At 41.5% G+C, this 18,073-nt stretch overlaps 1 protein-coding gene and 1 long non-coding RNA gene across 2 annotated transcripts in view; one reads left to right on the forward strand and one right to left on the reverse strand.

Annotated features, from left to right (window-relative positions):
* The window catches only part of LOC118353834 (uncharacterized), a 28,095-nt gene extending 15,650 nt beyond the window's left edge, over window positions 1-12,445 (reverse strand). Inside the window, exon 1 of the long non-coding RNA XR_004813257.2 lies at window positions 12,316-12,445. This is a non-coding gene — a long non-coding RNA (uncharacterized LOC118353834). The remainder of the gene's footprint in view (window positions 1-12,315) is intronic.
* The window catches only part of TMEM181 (transmembrane protein 181), a 74,826-nt gene continuing 68,966 nt past the window's right edge, over window positions 12,214-18,073 (forward strand). Inside the window, exon 1 of the mRNA XM_035712591.2 lies at window positions 12,214-12,392. Coding sequence (XP_035568484.1) covers window positions 12,262-12,392 — 131 coding nt within the window. The 5' untranslated portion in view covers window positions 12,214-12,261. The remainder of the gene's footprint in view (window positions 12,393-18,073) is intronic.

The following is an 18,073-nucleotide window of genomic DNA, read 5'->3' on the forward strand; positions in this document are numbered from 1 at the left end:
ACGTTTGCTAAGATTAAAATAAAAGCAAAGTGCCCCCATTCTGCCCCTATGCTCAACAGAAAGATCAAGATCTATCTATTGTCCAATGTTACTTGTGTAGCCAGCAGTGGATTCTGATGAGTGACCTGAGCATTTCATGTGAGATGTGGAATTAGAGGGCTGGTGATGGTTGATGAGAAATGATCAGCAAACCACAAAGCCAGGGAATTTCATGTGTATTATGTGACTTATCTCTGAGCCCAGAATCTCACTTGACAAAAGTGGTGAAATCAGAGTTTGTGATCCTGCCAGTGGACATCTCAGCTGATGACACCCATGAGTCCATTTCTGAGTCTCGGCTGTGTAAGGACAGATGGGTCAATGGCACTTATATTAAACTTTGGTGGAAGTAAATTTTTACTGCTCTAGATATTTCAAAATTGTTACTTACAAGTGACCAGCCAAAACATAGCTAGACCAATGCTATTTCTTTCCTCTTTATATGCTTTCTATGAAAGCTTATCTTGGCACTACACACTGACTTCAAAATGCTGCCCTCTCCTACAAGGTAATCATGGGGCTACCCTGACAGCTGCATGGGTGGTGGCAATTCCTATATCACCTCCTTGCCCACCAGTGTCTCTCAGTGATTCCAGAGAGCTAGCCCTTCTATAAAACACAATTACGTAAAATTTCCCTGACGTAGTTCATTCACCACAAAGGACCACTACTAATTTTGGTATAAGACATGGTTCATTTTTACATGGCTTGTGGCTGAAATTATGTTAAAATAAATGTAAAAAAAATTGTGGCTTTGTGTGAGGTTTCCAGAAGCGTCTGGTGATGGCCATAGTCTCATGGGACTAGACGTGCTTCAAGATCTTTTTAGAAAAAGATAGGCAGATGACCTGCATCAGGACACAAGATGACAGTGTCTCAACTGGTCTATCCAACGGTGCTATCTTGTATTAGCTGCTTAATCATGTTGGGCCTCAACTTCCTTATCCTCCACAGTGTTGGTCTAGTATTATATTCAGTGGATCATAAGCCTTATCTTTATTTTATTTTTTGAATTTTATTATTTTTTTACATTTTTTAAATTTAAATTCAATTTGCCAACATATAGTATAACACACAGTGTTTATCCCCTCAAGTGTCCTCGTCCAATGCTCTAGCACAAACCTGTGAAAGGGGACAGTAATTCTCCCTGTTGGCTCCCAGTGCTGCCCTGGGTCAACTACCACGCTTCCCTCTCAGCTGAAGCCACTCTTGGGGCTGGGTTTTATTCTCTCATATCAACTTTCTATCCTCAAGCAGCAAACTTCATAGATTTATTGACACCAGAGGAAAATTCTGTGAGCACAGTGTGCTGGCTGTTCTCTCTTTGCCTCCCTCCCCAGATCCATGCTCTTCCCATCTCTGCTGTCTACTTTTGAGTCCCAGAAGGCTGCCATCTATTGACTGCATCACCTGGGCTCCCTTGTTCTCTGGCTTCCTGTCAGATTCAGTCAATTGGAGGCACTGGCATGAGACTGGCAGGCTGGAGGATATGAATACTACTATTTGTGAATACATATGTATGAATATTACTATCTATCAGAACTGTGACAAGACTCTAGAAGTTTTAGGTTCACTTGTCTTTAAATATAAGGAATATCTTCAATGGGTTGTCTGATGCTACATGAAATCAGGGAAACAGACCTTTTTTTTTTAATAGAGCTTTTAATTTTTTAATACCTCATTCTTCAAACACAATTGGTCTTTAAATTGGGTGCCTCAGTAGAGGCTGTACCATATTTTTTTTAGATTTTATTCATTTATTCATGAGAGACACAGGGAGAGAGGCAGAGACATAAGCAGAGGGAGAAGCAGGCTCCTCGCAGGGAGCCTGATGTGGGACTCGATCCCAAAACCCCGGAATCACGTCCTGGGCCAAAGGCAGACGCTCAACTGCTGAGCCACCCAGGCATCCCCAGGCTGTACCATATACTGAGTAAAAGTGAGTTTTCTGAATTCAGAGATCTGGGATCAAATACCATTACTATTACTTACGGTGGAATTATGAGCATATATGTAACTCCTATAAAGGAGTTGCATCAAATATTTCAAAATTCTGATGATAGTAGTAGCTATCTGTGATGGTTAATTGTTTGTGTCACATTGACTGGCCATGGGGGCACCCAAATTAAACATTATTTCTGGATGAGATTAGCATTTGAATCAGTAGGCTTAGTAAAGTACAATGCCCTTCCCAGTGTGGGTAAGCATCATCCAATCTGTTCAGAGCCTGAATAGAACAGAAGTCAGAGAAGGGAGAATTTTCCCCATTTTTCTGCCTTACTGTTTGAGCTGGGCATCTTATCTTCTCTGGCCCTCAAACTTAGACTTATACCATTGGTTTTCATGCTGCTTAAGCCTTTGGACACAGACTGGAACCACACCATCAGCTTTCCTGGGTCTCCAGCTTACAGAAGGCAAATTGTGGGACTTCTCAGCCTCCATAATTATGTGAGCCAATTCCTCATTGTCTATCTATCATCTATCATCTATCTATCTATCTATCTATCTATCTATCTATCTATCTATCATCTATCACCTATCTACCTATCAGCTCCAGTTGGTACTGATTCTCTGGAGAACATGACTAAAATACCAGCTCTTAAAACTGTTGAGATTATTGTGTATGACAATGCCATCAAGTGCTTTTTACAGTGTCTAGCCCACAGTACATGCTCAATAAAATGGGCCTGTTATTATAGCTGTTGGTAATAAAACTACCATTAGTAGCGTATCCAGGAAATATCTCAGTTAAGAACCAGAAAAAGAAGAAACATTGCATGCTTTCTTGAAGAGCAGAGAAAGAACTGCATGACTTTGATTTAGCAATAATTACTCATACCAACCACAGTCATTGCCCTCCCCACCTAATCTTCTAGTAAGATTTTCTGATGGCTTTCCTTTATTTAATCCCTCTCAAAAGATGAAAATTATCTGAAGAGTATTTTTGATTTATTCTTTGCAAAGTCCCTATGTCCTCTAAAGAAACAATGCCCTTTAAAAACTAATCAATAAATAAGCCAGTAACTACAGGAAAATCTGTACAAAATGTAAATGTGTATAACTCTGAGGTCTCTTATAATTTCATATTTCAAACAGTCAGGGATGCAAAGGATTAATTTTAAGTGGCATTTCTTCTTTTTTGCTACCAACACATTTTAAAGATGCATCAAAACCATGAAAATTTACAAGCTATCTATTCACTTAATTTTTATTTAGTTGGACAATGTATTTCACTTAGACAATGTATAAAAGTTGCTGGCCTCAAATATTATTCAAAACCTCCTTAGCATGATCTTGATTTTTAATTGAACATTGGGGCAGACAATAACAGAATAATAGTAGGCGGCTTTAACACTCCACTTATATCAATGAATAGATCATTCAGATAGAAAACCAATAAGAAAACAGTGGCTTTGAATGACATATTAGACCAGATGGACTTAACAGATGTATACAGAACAGTAGTCTATCCCAAACCATCAGAATAGATATTCTTTTCCAGCATACATGGAACATTCTCCAAGATAGATCACATGTTAGGCCTCAAAACAAATCTCAATAACTTAAGAAGATTGAAATCAATCACATCAAGCATCTTTCCTGACCACAATGGTATAAAAACAGAAATCAATTATGAAAAAAAAAAAACCCTGTAAAAAAAATAAACATTTTGAGGCTAAGCCTCATTCTACTAAACAACCAATGAGTCAAGGAAGAAATCAAAGAAGAAATTAAAAAAATAACTGAAGACAAGTGAAAATGGAAACACAAATGTTCAAAATTTTTGGAACGCAGCAAAAGCAATTTTAAGAGGGACATTTATAGTGATACAGGCCTCCATCAAGAACAAACAAAAACTGAAGTTAGTAGAAGGAAGGAAATAATAAAGATCAGAGCAGAAATAAATGGAATAGAGACTAAAAAAAAAAAAAAAAAAAAAAAAAAAAAGATCAATGAGGGATGCCTGGGTAGCTTAGTGGTTGAGTGTCTGCCTTTGGCTCAGAGCATGGTCCTGGAGTCCTGGGATCAAGTCCCATATAGGGCTCCCTGGGAGGAGCCTGTCTCTCCCTCTCCCTCTGCCTATGTCTCTGCCTCTTTCTCTGTGTCTCTCATGAATAAATAAATAAAATATTTTTTTAAAAAAGATAAATGAAATGTTTATCTTTGAAAAGATAAACAACATTGGTAAACCTTTAGCCAGACTTCTCAAAAAATGAAAGCATTTATATCAGAAATGAAAGAAGAAAAGTAACAACTGACACCATAGGAATATAAAGGATTGTAAGAGACTACTATGAAAAGCTATATGCCTATAATTGGACAATCTAATAGAAATGGATAAATTCCTGGATACATACGCTCTTCTAAGACTAAAACAGGAATAAATAGAAAACCGAAAAAGACTTATTACCATTAACAAAATTGAATTGGTAATCAACTCTGAACAAACAAAAATCTAGGACCAAATGGATTCTCAGAGGAATTCTATCAAACATTAAAAAAATTTTTTAAAGATTTTATTTATTTGAGAGAGAGAGAGAGAGAGAGAGATGGTGCACATGGAAGTGGGGTGGGGAGGAGGAGCAGAGGGAGGAGAAGAAAATCTCAAGCAGACTCCCCACTGAGTGCTGAGCCCACCATGGGGCTAGATCCCAAGACCCTGAGATCATGACCTGAGCTGAAATCAAGAGTCAAAGCTCAAATGACTGAGTCACTCAGGTGCCCGTCTACCAAACATTTAAAGAGAGTTAATGTCTATTCTTTTCAAACAATTCCAAAAAATAGCAAAGGAAGGATGACTTCCAAATTTATTCTATGAGGCCAGCATGACCCTGATACTAACATCAGACAAGGACACACAACAACAAAAGAAAACTACAGGCCAATATCCCTTAAGAACATAGATGCAAAAGTCCTCAACAAAATATTAGCAAACCTAATTTAACAATTAATATCAAGTGGGACTTAAACCAGGGATGCAAGTATGGTTCAATATTCATGAATAAATCAGTGTGATATGCCACATTAACAAAATAAATGATAAAAGGTAAATGATCATCTCAATACATGCAGGAAAAAGTATTTGACAAATACTTTGTAATTTGTAACATATGTTTATGATAAAAACTGTCAACAAAGTGGGTTTAGAGGGAATATACCTCAACATAATAAAGGCCATATATGACAAACATACAGCTGGCATCATACTCAAGAAGAACTGAAAGCTTTCTTTCTAAGATCAGGAACAAGACAAGGATATCTACTCTTACTACTTTTATTGAACATAGTACTGGAAGTCCTAAATACAACAATCAGGCCAAATATATATATATGTATATTTATATATAGGCATCCAAATTGGTAAGGCAGGAGTAAAACTGTCACTATTTGCAGATGACATGATACTATATATAGAAAACCCTGAAGACTCCACCAAAAAACTATTAGAACTAATAAAGGAGTTCAGTAAAGGTGCAGATACAAAATTATTATACAGAAATCTACATTTTTATGGACTAAATAATCAAGTAACAGAAAGAGAAATTGAGAAAACAATCCCACTTGCAATTACATCAAAATAATAAAATACCTGGGAATAAATTTTACCAAGCAGGTGAAAGACCTATACTCTGAACACTATAAGACACTAATGAAAGGAATGGAAGATGGAACAAACAGATGGAAACATATTCTGTGCTCATGAACTGGAAGAATTAATATTGGTAATATGTCCATACTATCCAAAGCAATCTACAGACTCAATGTAATCCATATCAAACTACCAATAAAAAAAAAACTACCAATAATATTCTTCACAGAACCAGAACAAACAATCCTAAAACTTATGTGGAATCACAAAAGACCCCTAATAACCAAAGCTATCTTGAGAAAGAAGAACAAAGCTGGAGGTATTACACTCCCAGATCTCAAGATCTACTACAAAATCTAGTAATAAAAACAGTATGGTACTGGCACAAAAATAGACACAGAAATCAGTGAAACAGAATAAGGAGCCCAGAAATAAACCCACACTTGTATGCCTAATCAATCTATGATAAAGGAGGCAAGAATATGCAATGAGGAAATAAAGAGAGTCTCTTCAATAAATGGTGCTGGGACCATTAGTCTCTCAGCTACATGCAAAAGAGTGAAAGTGGACCACTTTCTTACACCATACACAAAAATAAACTCAAATGTATTAAAGACCTAAATGTAATACCTGAAACCATATATCTCAAAAAAAAAAAAAAAAGCAGTAATCTCCTGGACATCAGCCTTAGCAACTTTTTTTCTGGATATGTCTTCTCAGGCAAGGGAAACAAAAGCAAAGTAAACTCTTGTGATACATCAAACTAAAGAGCTTTTCCACAGTAAAGGAAACTGTCAACAAAATTTTTAAATTGAGTAAATACTAGTTCCAGCCTTCTAGGAGTTGATATTCTAGTAGAAAAGACACATGTAAATAGACCCCAAAGATGTAAGTCTTAGAGGTCTACCCTGTAAGGGTAGTGGATATTTTCATCAGATTTAACCAAATAATAAAAGGAGCCTGGTAACTTATTAAGAGTCTTCAAGGCAACATTTGTAGTTGATGGTTTTATGATAACTTGTCAGCCTGCATCAGTGAGTGAGACCTACTGTTTGATTTCCCATCCTGAACATGAGGCTTGAGTGTTGTCTAGTGGAAAGAAAGCTTATGGTTTTGTACATACTCTTACATGACTTTATCTTGACTCAACTTCCTAAAGTGTATTTGAGTTCACTGTGATTTTATTAAAAATTAGATATTAATAAAATGATCGCCATCTGACTTTCCCTATGCCTCCTAGCTAATTTTCACTGCTGTTTGCATAACTCCATTTAGTCTCTCTTATTCCTGGCTGGATGTCCATCTCTAGGTAAAGTTCAAGGAGTGTTATGTTATTCAATCAATCAGCAGTATTTATTGAACACCTGCCTTGTGGCCAACACTATTTTCAAGGAAAAAGAGGCAAGCGTAGATAGAGCAAGTGGTTACCTGCTTTGTGTGATTTGAAAGACATTAACAGAAGGTCTCTGCTAGAAAAGAGTGCCTTCTTTCAAACACAGATTATACCAATAGTTGCTGCCCTAAATTTCACCATTAGACATTTATTATTTTGATTTAGCAAGCATCTTCTTTAAAATGCCAATTCCCATCTTGGAGCTGATTGATAAGTACATAGGTTTATTAACTCTTCTCCCTATATGTTTGAAATTTTGAGTGGTCAAGATGTTTTTTCTTTAACATTTATATTCTTTTTGACTCAGTAATTTCATTTCTGATTAAAAGATAGAACTTGAAATGAAAAGATTTGTGTATAAAGATGTTCATTGCAGCATTACTTACAATAGCAAAAGAACCAAAGGAACAAAATGGCCAAGAATAGGGGAATGGTTAAGTACGTCCCTGAGCTAGAACACTTCCAAAATTTTAAATGATATTTAAGAAGAGTTTGGAAAATGATGGGTCACTGTATTCATTACTGAATAAGCAGGATTCCAAATGATTTATATGATATTGTTCCAATTTTGTAAAATGTTAAAGAATGAGGGGAAAACAGAGTTATAGGGAATAATAGAAAGCCATAGGTATGGCATTTGGAAAGTAATTTGTATCTTGCAGATGTGCTAGATTGTAAGGAAAGATGCTCCAGGACTGGGAAACAAAAGGAGTGAGGCCATTCATACACACACTGCCTTGGCTTGAAGGTGAGTTTTTGTTCTGTCTTATTCTTTTTTTTTTTCTTTTTGAATTGATGCTTTTATTTTCTTTTGGTAAATACCCAGTAGTGGAATTATTGGGTCATATGGTATTTCTATTTTTAATCTTTTGGGAGAATCTCCATACTGTTTCCCATAATGGCTGCACCAATTTACATTTCCACCATTAGTGCATGAAGATTCCTTTTTTTCCACATCCTTACCAACACTTCTTATTTCTTGTGTTTTTGATTTTAGCTATCCTAATGGATAGTACCTCACTGTAGTTTTGATTTGTATTTCCCTGATGATGAGTGATGTTGAGCATCTTTTCATGTGTCTGTTGGCCATCCGTATGTCCTCTTTGGAGAAATATCGGGTGTTTTTTTTTGTATATTTTTTATTGGAGTTCGATTTGCCAACATATAGCATAACACCCAGTGTTCATCCTGTCAAGTGCCCCCTCAGTGCCCGTCATCCAGTGTTCTTATTCCTAAGTAAGAAGTTGAATAAGCAGAGGGGCAAGTGAGAGTTGGTGACATCTGCATAAATTAAAGGGAGATTGGATAGGAGTGGGATTAATGGATTATTTGAATAGAATTGACCAATTCTGATCCAATCCACGTCCTGGACATTTCAAAATGTCAACAATAGGGGCACCAGGGTGGCTCACTCAGTTAAGTGTATGCCTTCACTTCAGGTCATGATCTCAGGGTCCTGGGATTGAACCCTTGTCAAGCTCCCTGCTCAGCTGGGAATCAGCTTCACCCTCTTCCCTGCTTCTCCCTCCCCACCTGCTCATGCTCTTATTCTCTCTCTCTCAAAGACATAAAATCTGTTTTAAAAAATGTTAACAGTGATTATTTCTCAGTAATATATATCATTCTCTTGCCTAAGCTTCTCTATGCTCTATACATTTTTAAAATGAGAAAGTGGGGGTTGGGAGTGGCACCTGGGTGGCTCAGTGGATAAAGCATCCAACTATTGGTTTCAGCTCAGGTCATGATCTCAGGGTTCTTAGATTGAACCCTGCATCATTGCCTGGCTCCTCCGCACTCAGCATTGGAGTCTGCTTGAGATTCTCATTGATCCCGCCTCTGCCTTTCCTGTTTGTGCACTCTCTCTCTTTTGAATTAACAAATAAATTTAAAAAAAGAGAGAGAGAGAGAAAGCATGGATATCAGCGGTGATGGGAGAGGAAATATGTAAATACCCCTGAAGGAGTTAACCATTAATGAGCACTTACTATAGATCAGTTGCTGTATTAAGTGCTCTACATAATCCTTCCCACAAATTCCAGGCAGCCGCTATTATCATCCTTGTTTTATGCATGAAAGGGATCAAAATTTAGAGATATTAAGTATTCAACACAAGTTCATATTGCTAAGAAAGTGTCACTTGTCTAATTTGAGCCTCTGCTCTTTGCCACAACTGAACGAACATGCTTTTTTTTCCCTCTGTTATGTAACAGCATCACAAGATAATGATCCTTTTGATGAGTTGAAAAAGTAGAAGGAATAACTTGATGGCATTCAACAAACACTTTTTAAGTGCCTATCTGAGGTGAACACCAGAATAATATTGTTAATAAGACATGGCCAAAATGAAGGTGGGGCATTGAACACATATTACTTTTATTGAAACCTCATGAAAACCCCAGAAAAGTCAGTAAAAAAGGGGGGGGGAGATTAAAAAAAACTCATAAGCCCATAAAGACAAGGAGAATGGAAGAGGAAATAATAGCAACAAAATTTTGCAAATCATAAGGAAAAAAGGAATAGATATCAAAACCTAGATCCTTCAATGGCAGTGAGGAAAGCCCAACCCACACCATAGATGTCTCAAATGCTTCAGGAACCAGCAGCACAAGCATCTTTGGAAGTGAATGAAAAGATGGGGCAAAAATCAGGAGGATGGACCACCACAGACCATAAGGAAAAGACAGATGAAATGAAGATTAGCAAGGACATGAGCAACTGGAACTCTTGAACATTGCTGGTAGAAACATAAAATGGCACAACCATTTTGGAAAACAGTATGGCCATATATACTAAAGCCAACTCTATACCTAATCTATCACCCAGTGATTCCATTACTAAGTATAAACCCAAGTAAAATAGTGCATATACTCCCCCAAAAAACATGTACAAGAATGTTCATATTCATAATAACTAAAAACTGGCAGCAGTAGAATCAATAAATTGTTCTATATCCAAACACTGACATGCTGCATAGCAACAAAAACAAAAACAAGACCAAAAAACTACTGCTATAGGAAACAACACAAGAAATTTCACAGACATAATATTCAGCAAACAAAGCCAAACACAGAAGAATGTAAACTGTATGATTCTATCCATATAATATTTAAAAAAAAACCAAGCAGAATAGTGATAGAAGCCAGAACAGCAGTTACCGCTGGGAGAGAGGTGGCTGTAAAAGGACAGATGGAGCCTTCTGAGGTATCCTATATCTTCATGTTGGTGGTGGTTACATGGATGAATGCATACATAAAAATTGGGTAACCTATACACTTCAAGTTGCACGTTTTATGTATGTTGTACCATAATTTAAAGAAAAAACAAAAACAGAAGGATAGATCACAAGTCTGAGAAGCAGCCAAATCTCCCCATTTTTCTGCTCTGTGCAACTAAATTTTCATTCTCTAACACTGACAGGAAACTAGAAGTTGATTCCCTAGGACTATAAAATAGAGGGTATCTGGACTGGGACCCATTGGCCATAAACATGGGCAGGGCAGCAGGAAATAAAAGACAATCTTCAAAGAGAGCCCCGAACAAGTCCCCTCCTCTCCTTTGGGCATAATGCTGCTGCTGTAAGGATGAATGGGCATTTTAACCCCACTGAATCTGGGCTGAACCTCTACTGCTTTGACCTATAGGATGCAGAGGAAGTGATGTCAATGGGCCTTCCAAGGACCTCCAAGACATGCACCATCAATAAAGAGAAAGACATTGGATCCAAACAGATGTGGGAAGAGGATCCCCAGGATGGTGGTGCAGTGATTGCTTAGATAGGAGCCATGTACCGGGCATAGGGCAGCCAGTCCAGAGCTGGTCAGAAGGCCAAGGAGAGATTTCACAAAGATGAAACTGATGGAATGAATGCGCCATGTGCCTGAATATCTCAAGAGGGGAGTTAGGCGATTTTGGGGGATCTGAAGTTGAATTAATGATTAGTACATAGACAACTAAGTAATAAAAAAGACCTTGCTGGGCAGCCCAGGTGGCTCAGTGGTTTAGCACCGCCTTCAGCCCAGATCAAGTCCCACATTGGGCTCCCTGCAGGGAGCCTGCTTCTCCCTCTGCCTGTGTCTCTGCCTCTCTCTCTCTCTCTCTCATGAATAAATAAATAAATAAATTTTTAAAAATAAATAAAAATGAGGATAAAAAGGTGCAAGGAAGAGTAGGTGAAATTAGAGTATAGCATGGGAATTCTGGGAATATGTAAACGTGAGTGATGATTAGATTCACCTGGGGTGCTTTGAAAAATACAGATTCCTGAGACCATTTTCTATAATTTATACTTAATAGTGTAAGCGAGGCCCCCCCAAATGTACCTTTGTAAAATATTTCTCCAATGCATGCAAGATCGACCCCGCAGGCAAACCCGTCCTGCATTCAGGTGGAAACACACTGATCTCATGAGGAACAATTGTTTCCTCATTTATTATTGTAAAAATCCACAAGAGATGACACCATCACCATCTTTAGATAGATAGTCCCATGGAAGACGTGTTGATTTGTGAGTTTTAATTTCATACTCAAGTGTTGAGCTTGTAGAGGATGAGAAACTCCCTTGCCCATCCACCCTCCCCTCCTCCCCCACAGTGGTTACAGAATGTGTGGGAAGAGTTCTCTCATTTGGACCATTTGGACACATTCTTTTATCGTTAAAAACGTTTCGTATGACATAACCATGATTGGCTTAGTTTTAAATGTTTTTGCGTTAGGCCAAGTGGAACCCAAGGTGGAAGGGGGGCTGGGGCTGTCCATGGTGCTGAACGTGGGAGCCGGCTCCGGCCTTGGGCCAGTTCAGTCCTCCTCCGAGCCCCATTATTCTCTTTTCCTGTCATCTCCAGTTGCTTCCTTTTCCCAAAACGAGCAGTAGCGAGGACGGCCCTTCATATTTTTGTCCGGGCGGCAGATGACCTTGCGCTGGGTGCCCCCCGCCCCCTCCCGGCTCCTTCTTGGGCGGCGGCCGATGGGCGCGGCACGGCCCCCTCCCTAGGCCCCGCGGCTCGGGGGCGGGCCCCGTCCGCACCCCCGCAGGCCCGGCTCCCCGCGTCTCGCCGCGGCGCCCTGAGCGCGCCCGCCCCACCTTCCTCCGCGCCCCCTCCCCACTTCCCCCGCCACCTGCTCCTCCTCCTCCTCGGTCCCGCCCAGTGCGCTGGGGGCCCCGGTCTCGGGAGCTGGGGAGAGAGGGGCGAGGGGAGCAGTACCGAGGGCGGAGCGGCGGGAGCGCGGGCGCGGCGCGGGCATGGACGCGGAGTACCCGGCCTTCGAGCCCCCGCTCTGCAGCGAGCTCAAGCACCTGTGCAAGCGGCTCCAGGAGGCGTACCGCGAGCTCAGAGAGGACCTCACGCCGTTCAGAGATGACCGCTACTACAGGTAGGCGCGGGCGGGCGCCGGCGGGCCGGGCCGCGGGGAGGGGGCCACACCCGGGGCCTCGGGCTCCCCCCCCCACCCCGGGACCTGGGCGCGCTCCGGGCCTGGCCGGGCCCCGCCCCTGGGCCGCCCCCTCCCCGCGGCGGGTGTCGAGCCCAGGGTGGGGGGGGCGGGGAGGGCGGGCAGGTTGCGGGTTCCAGTCGGGGAGCTGGGCTGAAGAGCTGTTTTCATTCTCTGGAACCCTGAGCCGAGATGCTCAAAGCCGGGGCTGGGGACCCACGGGCGTTAGGCGCTGCTTTGCTCCTCCCTCTCTTCCTCCTTTCCAGTCACTCCCCCGCCCCCACCCCCACGGTCGTGTTCAGGCGTAGAGTCCTGGTTTGGGGAGAGGATCACTCCTCCTCCAGCGTCAGGCAGGGAGGGCCTTGGCCTCTCTTTTGAGGTACTCAGGCCTTGGCTTTGGGTGAAAAATCTCTGAGGCTGGGGTGCTCCTGAGCGTTGGGGGCTGATGGCCTCGGGGCTGCGCCGCACCTCGGTGAAGATGCTGTGGGAGGTCATGTTTCCGCACGCACCCCAAGGGCTTGTTGGTCTGGGCTTGTCTGTGTTCATCTCTGGCACCCTCTCCGGTGTGGCCAAGGTGAGAGCTGGGGGGGGGGGGGGCGGGGGGCGCAGGCTCTTGCAGCAGGGCACCCGCCCCTACTGGTCTTGGCTGTTCTGTTGGGAGCCCGGCTCCTCTGGTCGTGGTTGGGCTTAGCTGATGTGTTGTGTCCTGAAAGGACCCTATCTGGAGTGTGGAGTCTGGGGCTGAGGTTGGTCTTGCTCCTCAGTAGCTCGTGACCCTGAGAAAGTTAGCTACTAACTCTACTTTGCAAGCTTCCTCATCTGTGAAATGGGGAGCTTGAACCGGAAGGTTTGTGGAAGGTGAGAATTCTAGTCATGATGTTCTCACTCTGCTTCAGGATGGGCAGTGATTGCACAGCTATCTCTGAAGTGGTGATACTCGTTTTTGTACAGTGTACCCTAGTAGTCATATATTCTAATACACGTCAGAAAAACGTGAATCACACTTATTGGATCTTTTCAAAAGTCCAGTGGCTTCTCAGGGACTGACCAATATATTGTTCACAAAAAATGGAAAAGCCCATTTAAAAAATACGTCATTCCAAGATCCTATGGTGTGGCTATGGATGAGCTCAATCTGCCTCATGTAGCCCCCCAGGACACCTGACAGCATGGTAAAAACAAACAAACAAAACACAGATAGTTTTAAATCTTATTTCTAATGTATAATCCAGTCTCCTTTCCCATTGATTTCTCCCCACTCTTTTTTTCTCTGTATTTTATTGTCTTGGGAACATTTATTTGGCAAAGGATCCCTTGGATAGCTAAATGGTCTTAATTTAGGTAGCAAAGAGAACAAAGCCACAGCACTGGTTAATTCACAACTGGATCATCCTTTATTCATTCACTCATTTATCCAACCAATAGTCATTGAGTACCTCCTATGTTGGAGGTACTGCTGCCATTCCAAGTGTTGGAATGCAGGAGATACAGGGCTCTTGTTGTCATGGAGCTTATAGGTAATAAACAAGTGATTACATGTCACAATGAGTGCTAGGAAGCTCATAAACCAGGTGCCGTGATAAAGACTGATAGGGGTGCTACTTCAGAGAAAGTGGTGGAAGAAGGCTCTTGGAGAAGTTGACATTTGACTAAGAATGAAAAATGACTCGCTCACTAGACAGTGACCTAGGGAAGAAAGTTCTAGAAGAGGAAGTAAGTGCAAAGGCCCCGAGGCCATAAAAACATGGTACTGTAGTCCCCCTTCATTGCAAGGGTTATGTTCTAAGACCCCCAGTGGATGCCTGAAACCACAGATAATATTGAATCTTAGGTATACTATGATTTTTCCTATCCATACCATGTCCATATGACAAAGTTTAATTTATAAATTAATCACAGTAAGAGATTAACAACTAATAATAAAATATAACAATTATAATAATATAATCAAGATTGTGTGAATGTGGTCTCTCTCAAAATATCTTACTCTACTGAACTCTTCTTTTAAAAAAAAGATATATTTATTTATTTGAGAGAGAGAGAATGTGCGCAAGTGGGGGCAGGGGCAGAGGGAGAAAATCTTCAAGCAGACTCCCTGCTGAGCATGGAGGCTGACACTGTAGGACTCGCTCTCGTGACCCATGAGATCATGACCTGAGCTGAAACCAAGAGTCAGATACTTTGACTGAGCCACCCAGGCAACCCTGTCCTCACCCTTCTTCTTGTGATAATGTGAGACAATAAAATGCCTGTGTGGTGAGATGAAGTGAGGGGAACGACATAGGCATTGTGATGTAGCATTAGGCTATTATTGACCTGCTGACCATATTTCAGAAGGAGGAGTATCTGCTTCTGGCCTGCAGGTGACTGAAGTGGCCATGTAAGGCAAACCCATGGATAAGAGGGGACTACTACATGTTCAAGGAATAGACGGAAGACCAACATGGTCAGAGAAAAGGGCAGGCCAGGTCATATAGAGCCTTGAATGCTAGACTAAGAAGTATGAATTTCATTAGAATTCCACTATGAACCCATGAGTAGTTTGGCTGCCTATACTACCTGACAGCATGGTAAAAACAAACAAAACACAGATAGTTTTAAATCTTATTTTTAATGTATAATCCAGTCTCCTTTCCCAGCAAACATCTGAACCGATGCTCTAGGAGCTACTCTGCTAGTTGATTTGGATCTTGAAGACCATGAACTTAACATTTTTGGAAGGGGAAAGTGATGAATTCTGGCACCCCCACCACCACCCACCACTCAACCCCCCACCACGAGAACAAGTCAGCTGCAGAATGCCTTATAATATTGTGTGTTGACAGAGTGGTTGGGCTGAATCACAAAAACTAGTTTATAGTGAGGAGATGTTTTAGGTCATTGAACTATTTTCCATTGCTCCATTGAATTTTTATATCAGTGGTTTGCACGTTTACAAAACTAGGTGAAATATTCTTGGGTTTCCAAGCTGGGAAGCTGATAGTTACAGCTCTTGTACCTGCTTAGCTGGAAGATGAACTTGCTACTATAATTTTTGCTCCTGCTTTTCTCACTGTCTTCGTGTCCTCATTAGTGATTTATGACTAAAAGGCACCAGTGCTTTTTCCCCTGGAGGACCAGGGCCTTGCCTCATGTGGCTGACAGTTTCCTCGGAGGAGGTGCAGCTGCTAATGCCCATTTGCAAAATGTGGTTGGTCCCTCCATTAGCTGGCATGGCTATTGGCATATTGGCTGTGTAATTTGGCATCATTGGCAAATGGCAGCTATGTGATCAAAAGACTCACAGTCACTTGCACAAACTGAGAGATGACAGTGGTACTTCCTGCTAGGAAGGGGCAGTAGGTGGAAGAGCAATAGGCTGGGTCTGAAATCCTGGCTCTAAGTCTCAGCTCTACCCTTTGCCAACTCTGTGGCCTTGGGGTAATCATTATATTTCACTGATGATCAGTTTCCACATCAGAAAAATAAAGCAAGGATGTGATAGACTCAAGTGCTTTTGAAAAAACACTGAAGATGCTTTCCAGTACAGACCACAGAATAACCAAAGCAGCTGAGAGGTAACGGATTGAGTTGTTTGGTGACCCAGCACCTCAATGATGTCATCAAGTCCTTTCTTTTTAACTTGGTGGCAATTGGCCCCAATTGACCTAATAATCATTTTGGCTATTGCTTCTCATTCACATTCATGGGGAGAATGGGCTGGCTTCCTCTAAAGGGATAATTTGAAGACTACAGCAAAACTCCCTGAATCTCATCTCTATCCCCACCCAAAATGGTAACAAGAAGAAGACAGACATGTGTTGATAAATGACATGGAACTTTCATATACTGCAGATGGGAGGGTAAATTGGTCCAGTCCCATCTGGGTCCAAATGGAAGACCATTTGACTGTATCTCTCAAAGTTGAACCTATATATTCCCTTTGACCCAGTAATCCTTCTTAGGTATTTACCCTACAGAAATGCATCTCCGTGTCCTCAACAGACAAGGACTGAAATGTTTATAGCAGCATAATTTGTAAAACTCCTAAATTGGAAACCAGCCAAATACTCATCAACAGTAGAATGGATAAATTTGGCTTATTCCACCATCAAATATACAGCAATGAAAGTAAGCAACTTACAACTATACACAATAAAAATGAGTCTCACACACACATAATGTGAGCAAAAGAAGCCAGACACAGTATATACTATTTGATTCTACTTACATAAAAAAAAGTATATAACAAGCAGAATGACCCTATTCTGTTGGAAGTCCGGTTAGTGGTTATCCTTGAAGGAACAGTGAGTGGAAGAGGGCAGAAAAGGTTTTTCTGGCTGCTGGTCATATTTTGCTTCTTGATCTGGGTGCTGGTTACACAGGTATATGCAGTTTGTGAACCTCTATCAAACTAACGTGTATAGTTTCATCACCTTTTCCATATGTGTACCACGCTTCAGTAGAAAGTTTAAAAGAAAACCAATTCCTTTGTCTCACTGATGGCATTGAGCTCCTTTTCTTGAACTCCTAGGATGGAAATAGACAGACAAATCAGAGCACCCCAGGAGCTGAGAGTGGAGCCAATTTCTCCAAGGCCTATGTCCTCAAGGGAGGAGAGGTAGAGTGTGGAGCCCAGTTGGAGTTCTGTTAGGAAGCAGACGTGGGGAATGGAAGCCAAGCATGCAGTCAACCCTGCCCATGAAATAAACTGTAAGGAGCTAAAGAAAAGTGAAGGACAAGAGATATGGTCCTTTATTGCTCCGCTCTTGGCGAATTTGTGATTGGCCATTTTGCTGACCCATACTTTGTTTCTCATGTTATTTCATTAACTAAGCCCTAGACTAATGTACAGAATCAGAATGCCAGTTTATGTAATTGGCTGATGCAGATCCATGAGAACACAGATAACGGTGGGCATGGCATCACAGCCCAGGGAATTAGTTAGATCAAGGGATTCTCAATACTAGCTGCACATCAGAATCACTTGGGAGAGCTTTTAAAAAGACAAATGCCCAGGCCCTACCCTGGAGAACTCTGATTTAATTGGCCTGGGCTGGATCTCAGCCAGGATGGAGAACCCAAGAGGGGTGAGTGGAATGTTTAAGAGCATTAAGCTGACAGAGCCTGGTGCATCCATCTCAACAGAACGGGCTTGCCATCAGGGCAGGAATACTGGATATCACCAGTTAAGGCTCCTCCCCTACACAGAGCTCGGTGGCTCTGCTCTGCTCCAATCACCTTGGCTTTTTCCACCTTTGTAGGCTGACCAACCTCCCTTTTTAGGTTAATGCATCTCTTCAGGTTAAAGGCAATTTCAAGGTCTAGGAACCAATTTTTCCATTAAAAAAAAAAACATTTTATTTATTCATGAGAGATATAAAGAGAGAGAGAGAGGGGGAGAGAGGTAGAGACAGAGGGAGAAGCAGTCTCCCCACGGAGCAGGGAGCCGGATGCAGAACTCGATCCCAGGACCCCAGAATCACGACCTCAGCCAAAGGAAGATGCTTAATTGACTGAACCACTCAGGCACCCCCATTTTTTCCATTTAAGGCAAACCTGCTTATATGTACTGGCTTTAATGTTAATAACCCATCTGCACTGATTTTAATGTTAATGTTTCAGCCGGCTAACATTTCTCCTTG

This window comes from Canis lupus, chromosome 1 (assembly GCF_003254725.2).
Source record: "Canis lupus dingo isolate Sandy chromosome 1, ASM325472v2, whole genome shotgun sequence".
In the NCBI taxonomy this organism is placed as follows: domain Eukaryota; kingdom Metazoa; phylum Chordata; class Mammalia; order Carnivora; family Canidae; genus Canis; species Canis lupus.